This window comes from Mytilus edulis, chromosome 5 (genome assembly GCF_963676685.1).
Source record: "Mytilus edulis chromosome 5, xbMytEdul2.2, whole genome shotgun sequence".
Classification (NCBI taxonomy): domain Eukaryota; kingdom Metazoa; phylum Mollusca; class Bivalvia; order Mytilida; family Mytilidae; genus Mytilus; species Mytilus edulis.
Genome location: NC_092348.1, coordinates 73,895,745 through 73,903,362, shown reverse-complemented (window position 1 = coordinate 73,903,362; position 7,618 = coordinate 73,895,745). Strand labels below are relative to the sequence as shown.

The window sequence follows — 7,618 nt, the reverse complement described above, 5'->3', positions numbered from 1 at the left end:
TGCCATTTGATTACCGAATTTCCGTTTTGAATTTTTCTCGGCGTTCAGTATTTTTGTGATTTTAGTTTTTTTATGCATATGTATGTCATGTATGGGAGTCAAATTAGTATACAACAAAACTACATCCATTTTTTATGAATTCATAAAGACTAGCGCTTTATAACTGCAACCGAATTTCAGCGGAAAATAAGTAATGACAAATAAGAAATATTATCAAATAAAACAAGTATAAAATCTTATAATAAAATCGACTTTTAATCACAAGGAATTTATTTTTATTGTTACATTAAAGTTTTTTTCTAATTATAGTTGTTTCTTATCACATTTTTGCTTTTTAGCTCATTTACTCCTGAACACCAAGACGTGATGGCATGGTAAAATTGACCAACCAGGTGTCATATTATCATTCAAATTATTCTAGCCTCCAACCTGTGAACTTCTGCCCACAAAACAATGTTAACATTTTATCTACACATGGCCGAAATTAAAGATAGAAAAAATGTAATCTTGAATCATAGCTTTGGAAAAACATCATAATTTTCTTCGTCTACTTTTAACGATGGGAACTGTCGAGGCATCATTCGTTCCGGTTCATGTTCGGGGTCACATCTGTATTTTGAGAAGTCGGTAACACCTAAAGAACGTAACAGATCTTCATCAATCAGTGCTTGTCCATTATATCTACAACATAAGATACACTCGGATCATTGAATATTTTAGTAAATAAATTAATGTATGTTTGATAAGAAAAACAATTAACAAAGGGTGAGTATTTGTCTCGTCGGCAGTGTAAACAAATCACTCACAACCAAGACTAGAAAACACTTGGAATCATTGGAATCATTTAATTCTTATTTGGTATAAGTACTTTAATGTAGAAGAATGTTAAATGGGAGATATTCATCTTTTCATGCATCATCTATTGAAATATCAAACAGCTGTTTCATTATTTTCAAACTACCTTTATACGTATATACTAACATATTCCTGGTTTTGTAAGTTTTTTTTCATTTTTAAAAATTTTACCAAATAAGGTTTGTAAACGTTAATTTTAGTCAAAAATGGTATGAAGAATGAAAATCAACAATTGACATCAAAATATTGCATATTCAACGGAGTAACAGAAAGAAAAGTGATTGTGGGATTATTGAAACTCGTAATTTGTGTCTGCTAGTACAAATATGACGAAATAAAACCTGCACATGTAAATCATTTTTCTAGATTATGACAATAATAATATGAAGATATTTTTGTTTTTATGATTTTTGCGGAAATCAGATTTGGCTTTTTCACAGTGTCAATCATAGCCTGCTCTGTGCGAGAGGAGGTATGCTGCCAGACCAGTGTCTACGAGCGTTCCTAACGTTTCTTATGCGTAAACAGTCTATTTGTATTCTTCGTTTATCCCCATACATTTTCACTAATGACTTTTTGTTTGCCCCATTTGAGTTGTTTAAGCGCATACAAATAAGATGTGGTATGATAGCCAATGAGAAAACTATCTACCAGATATCAAATGTACGTGTTGTTATTTTTTGGGGTTTTTTTTTCCTTCTAAATAAACATTTTTATTACTGGGAAATTATTTCTTAGGAAGTTGTTTTCCGATTTCTCTCTTTTTCGTTATCTTGTACAAATCATTTCTACTCCTATTGGAAAGATGAGACAATGAAATTTAAAACTTATACTACCAATTGTAAGGTAAATGTGAATGTGACTTTTTCATAAAGGTAGGGCCAAACCCAGTTTAAAGTTATATTTATCGTAAGTATGTCAATTTCACCAACTGAACAATTGCAGGTGCTATTTTATGTCTCGTATACATATATGTATGTATTGTTTTCTGTCAACCTTTCGTCATTTATGCAATTTTATTGACAAAAGAGGAATAACTCGATGTATAATTATTAAATCAAATGCAATTCCTGAAATCATGCATAGGATCAGTACGAAGAAAGATAACTCTGTGTGTTATGCTGAATCTGTCAGAAAATATTTTACTCCGTTTTGCATTCAAATAAATTATGCTTGGGAATTTTTTTTTTGCAAGATGCAAAATTGACATATACCCCACCCACATAAACACCACATAAACAAGTATTCTGTAAATTGAGTATGTCACTATATTTTTGTATTATTGTGGATGTATTTCTCTCTCACTTTGGATTGTTTTGGGTTACAAATAATTGGTATCAATCTTCACTTTTAAAAGAGAATATAAATAATGCAATATTTACGCAATTTTTACTGTATCTAGTATATTTGTGTTCCTTATCAGTCATACTTAGTACCTCTACGTGCATATGGTCAAACTCGACCTGTGCATATTGCGACTCCGTGTTTACCTCTTCCTAGAAAATTAATTACATTGACAGCTTTAAAACGTCAAATAGAAAAAAACATGAATGTATATAACTATTCCAGGCCGTTAGTTTTCTCGTTTGAATTGTTTTAAATTGTCATTTCGGGACCTTTTATAGACTATGAGGTATGGGCTTTGCTCATTGTTGAAGGCCGGACAGTGAGCTATAGTTGTTAGTTTCTGTGTCATTTTGGTCTCTTGTGGAGAGATGTCACATTGGCAATCATACCACATCTTCTTTTTTTTTTTATTCTTTATCAAAAAATACATACTTGTCTGATTGTTCATTAGCTAGTGTCATCATTGCATCAGCAAATATTTCTGGTTTCCTCATCAACTTATCTGGTAGGTTCATTTTGTCTGTGACAAAACTTTTAATTCCAGTTGCCGGCCACAGAGTCGAAATCGAGACGCCTGTATTGTACAATAAATTATTAAAAACGAGTCTGTTGCATATTTCTAAACTTAAGATACTCTGAAGTTTAAGACTAAATGAATATGTACATTATTGTAGATACAAAGCAGGATTCATATTCACAATGATATCGTGCTAAAATGTTCACACCATGCATATTCATGCAGTACACGAACATTTTAATACGATACGAATATGAACCCTGCTTTGAACTAGACCGACACGACTAGTTGAATTGTTAATGTTCTAGTTAAGAATACGGAATATATTCCACAGACTGACTTGTTGACATAATCTGAGTACTTAGCTCTCTGACATTTTTTTTTTTAATTATTCAAGGTGAGTTTTGTAAGCTCCTTTTCAAATCTTGGTCTCGAGCGTACATGTACCAGATGAAATGTATTTAAAATATTTACAGAAAACATGTGTTGTACCCAATGAATTGACATATAAAGGGAGCTACCATTTGATTTTTATGTGGGGCAAGGATGAAAAATTGTGTCCTGCCTTTTTTTTAGTTGTAATCTCTGTCCTGCCTTTTTATTTTTCAGTCTATTCGGTCCTGCCTTTTTTTTTCTTAGCTTATCCTGACTTTTTTACAACAATTGTCATCCTAGTTGCCTTTTTTTTGCCAAGTTACTCATCCTGCCTTTTTTTTAACTCAAAATCCTGTCCTGCCTTTTTTTTAAATTTTTAAAGTTATGTTTTAATGAGTAAATCCACATAGTTTCATAGTAAAAAAATAAATCACAGGGAGAGGTGAAAATTAAAAGAAGTTTGTTGCTTCAATTATGATTTCTTAATATTCAAGGATTGTACATAACACCCTTCAACAATTTTTTTTATACACGCAAGCTAAAACGGGAAGTATAAAAACTTCTGACGACGACAATTATATTCTATTTAACACGTAAATACCTGTGTCTTTCAGTTCGTTAGCTAACCCATGTACAAGTACCGTCATTCCTACTTTAGTTATAGCATAAGGTGTTTTGCCTTTAAAAAATCTACAAAAAAATAATAATTCATTTATATATGACTGTCTTTGCAGGTTTTCATGCAATATCAAACTATTTCCAATTTAATGAGATTGGTGTCCATCATCCAGTGGCAACTATTACAACTGTTTATCCTGGACGATAGCATTTAACGGTCATACGAATATACCCTCTCTATATATACTTGACCTAGACGCTTGTTTGTGATTTTTTAACGTAATAGCTTCCAATATATTGAATCTTGAAATATATTTATGCCAAAAGAACTTAAAGCCGATATCGACCAGTCTTTATTCTTATTAAACAATGAAAAAGGCAACAAAAAACCCAGTGAGGTTGCTAATCCGAGACAATGACAATGTGTGAGGAACCATCTTCAAATTTGTTGACTATTTCTATTCAACTGGAAAGCAAGTAACAGCACATCGTAGCCACATGTTTGAGTCGAAATTTAGTGCAGATATTTTTAGAAGATTTAGTAGAACTTTTTAGATGATCTAGTACAGATTTTGTATAAGATCTAGAACAGATTTTGTATACAATTTAGTACAGATTTTTTAGACGATTTTGTACAGATTTTTAAGACGATTGAGTACAGGTGTTTTAGACATTTTTGTACAGACTTATTAGACGATTTAGTACAGATTGTACAAAATGAAGACATACGATATCCATATCCAATAGAAGACATGAAACCATGAGGACAGGGATCACATTGTACCATAAGGTCTGGGTGATAGGTGTCTAAATAGCAATCATTCTAAAGGCGTCTTCGTATTTTCAGTGTGCAATTGAGTGAATAGTTGTGTGTAATACTATATTATCTGTACCTATTATATATAGGTGGTGAGACAAGAATAAGTTTCCCTTTCTTTCTCTCAAGAAATGTTGGTAGAATTTCTTGCACCATACAATACGCTCCACGGACATTAACACTTTGCATCAAATCATAACGTTTGAGAGGTGTATCCTTTACTGTGTCCCATGTTATTGCACCAGCATTATATATAGCTACATCCAAATCACCAAATCTGCAAAATCCAAAAATAGTTTTCGCGTTTCAATGGTTACTGTATTTCTACATTTTCCATAATTTAAAGTAGATTATTATATATAAAGGGGCTTACGAGGCTGCTGTAGCTTAATGGCCTTAATTCGTTAAAATTAATTGAGATTAAAATGAATTTTCAATAAGTGTTCGGTGGAAAAATATTTATGATGTCCTTGTTTACCTTTGAATAACAATTAGATCAATCAATCGTAGACATGGTAGACAATCCTTTCACTAGTTCCAAATCCCTTTGACTGTTCTTCCAAATCGCTCGAGTTATTATGAAGTGACAACAAGTCATCGTTTCTGGTGATCATCGTAAAAAAATATGCATCAAAACACAGGAATCGGTGTCTTTTTCTTTGATTTGAGATTTTATGTTCCAAATGCATTCTGTTCCAATTGCATAATTATGACTATCGGTGGACCCAATTTATTAAAGATATAGTTCTGATTTCGTTATCCTCATACGAGTTAGGAGATAACTGTATTATATTTTAAGTAAAGATGTTCCATAAGAACTTTATAAAAAATGAGCACGTGAGTAAGAATAGATTCGAATATTAATCAGATTATAGTTAAATTTTCCCTGCAACACAAACAAAGGGAAAGATGATATCGTTTCCATGGAAATAACTTTCACAATATTTGATAGACAACTGCATCAAAATGATGTTTTGAATGCTCTGCCATAACATATAACAATGTACGTTGATTTCATTTTTCTTTAATTTATGTTTAGTTACCTTTCTATACAAGTTTCTACAGCAGATTTGATTTCATGTTCACTTCTAACGTCACACTGTATTGGTATTGCTGTCCCACCAGTGGACTTGATTTCTTGTACAACCGTATGAATAGATCCTGGTAATTTGTCAGTACTTTCTGTTGTTTTTGCAGCAACGCCTACTTTGTAGCCACTGGCCGAAAATGTTAAGGCTATCTGGCGTCCGATGCCCCGTGATGCTCCAATAACTAAACATGACTTCATTTCAACTACAGTTTACGTAAGCATAAATTTTATATAAGAAAATCGTTCTGCAATGTCCTAGAAATGATTTTTTATGTTCATTTTTTTATCATTGAGTATGCATTTTTAATTTATGTCTTTTTGAATGCTTGGTTTTCGTAAGGCAATCTGACCACTATCTAAACAGGGCAGTTACAGCTCAGAACAATAGCACATGCCATTTTGGCGGTACAGTTCCACTTCCCTCGTCATGCTCAATGGCATGAAACATGTTTTCTATAAATTTAGAATAAAAAAAATGAAACATGTCCCAACAAAACAGAAATGATCGGTGCCTCATTTGGTAGACTGCATTTTACTAAAAAAAAAAAAAAATCCTATAATATAAGACAGACTTTGTATGTTCATATCGTTTGCATTCAACTTCTTTTATCGGATATTTTATTTTGACTTTCAATACTGATCCCTTCTTGGTTTAGCAGTGAAATTAACCTACGAAGTCGTATATTATAGGACAACTATTCATTATATCCTCTGCAGTCCAAATATTCTAGTCAGTCAACATAACTTGCAAAGCCTACCTGTTTGTAAATCGTTATTTTTGAGGAAAAAATGGGCGTTCAGCATGCAACAATCACTCGATCATGTTTCTGTATCAATATTTAGATACAGTATATTGTCTTTAAGTCCAGTGGTTAATATTACATATTGTCATATCAAATGTTTACTATTGTTTATATGAGCAAAAATGGGTTAATCAATAATTTACAATGGGTTTTCTACAACGGCTATGGTATGTGGTCATACTGAAGTGTAATAATGAATAAAAATATTAATTTTGAGCGAAGTATTTGGACAAAGATTATTTACTGATGATCAGATATGGTTGTACTACGAATGTCCTATTTAATGAACTCTGTGGACATAACTAATTATTTGTGACTTTTAATATGATTATCTGTATCCGACTGTAGAAACATTTCTTACCTGTACCATATAAATATGTACCTTCGAGGCCCAGCTATTTGTAAGATTGGTTTGTAATGCAATCAACTGAATACTAAAACTGTTTGTTATTGAGTATCATGCCACTGTAGGTACAACTGTCTTGTCGAAATTTTATTTCCTTTGAGAACAATTCCGGATTTCCGGATTTTAATATCAATGAAATTAAATTTAAACTATTCAAGTTGTTAAATAAAACTATAGCTAGGTCCTTTTTTCTTAGCTTACGTAAAGTATAATGCATGTTTACAAACTGATAGGTAAATTGCATCCACACGTCAAGTGATACTTTACTTTTGCCTTCCCCCTCCATCTTTAATCTAACATTTCAAGATTCCAAAGTAAAACTTATAATTTTAACAGTATTATAATACAAATATACAGATAGTGTGATCCATAAGCGCACACACACGCACACACGCACACACCCATACACACCTACACACACATGTACATGTACATTAAAAAATCTGGTTTTCGATATTTTGTGAAACTCATTTTGTCGACGGGATCTACTCCATACATTTACGATTTAATGTATGCATTATGCAAATAAAATTAAACATTACCAGTTATGGTCGAACATATGTTCCCGTCAACCATAAATGTTTTTTTGGTGAACCTAGACATCAAAACAGTCGTCCTTATTTGCCATATAAAGATATGGTAGTCATAGAACAAGAAGCAGTTTAATATGTCCCTAAACAAAGTTGAGAAAGATAAACCTAAATTCTTTTATTGTAACCAGATTCTAAACAGTTCAATCCCGGATTTTGTTAAGAGTAAATGTTCTCAACACGTTTTTTCATTGGAGATC

The 7,618-nt window shown here is 32.1% G+C and overlaps 1 protein-coding gene across 2 annotated transcripts; it reads right to left on the bottom strand.

Moving 5' to 3' along the window:
- Nucleotides 1-234: 234 nt before the first annotated feature.
- On the bottom strand, nt 235-6,932 carry LOC139524448 (hydroxysteroid dehydrogenase-like protein 2). 2 transcript variants are annotated; one of them, XM_071319228.1, is made up of 6 exons: nt 6,784-6,932; nt 5,573-5,822; nt 4,606-4,806; nt 3,696-3,784; nt 2,635-2,776; nt 235-681 (listed from the first exon to the last, which is right to left on the bottom strand). In XM_071319228.1, exons 2-6 carry the CDS (start codon nt 5,815-5,817, stop codon nt 513-515), a joined length of 846 nt encoding a protein of 281 aa, XP_071175329.1. In that variant the 5' UTR covers nt 5,818-5,822; nt 6,784-6,932; the 3' UTR covers nt 235-512. The 2 variants fall into 2 exon arrangements, with proteins under 2 accessions (XP_071175329.1, XP_071175330.1); XM_071319229.1 differs by having other exon boundaries at nt 6,805-6,932.
- Nucleotides 6,933-7,618: the final 686 nt, after the last annotated feature.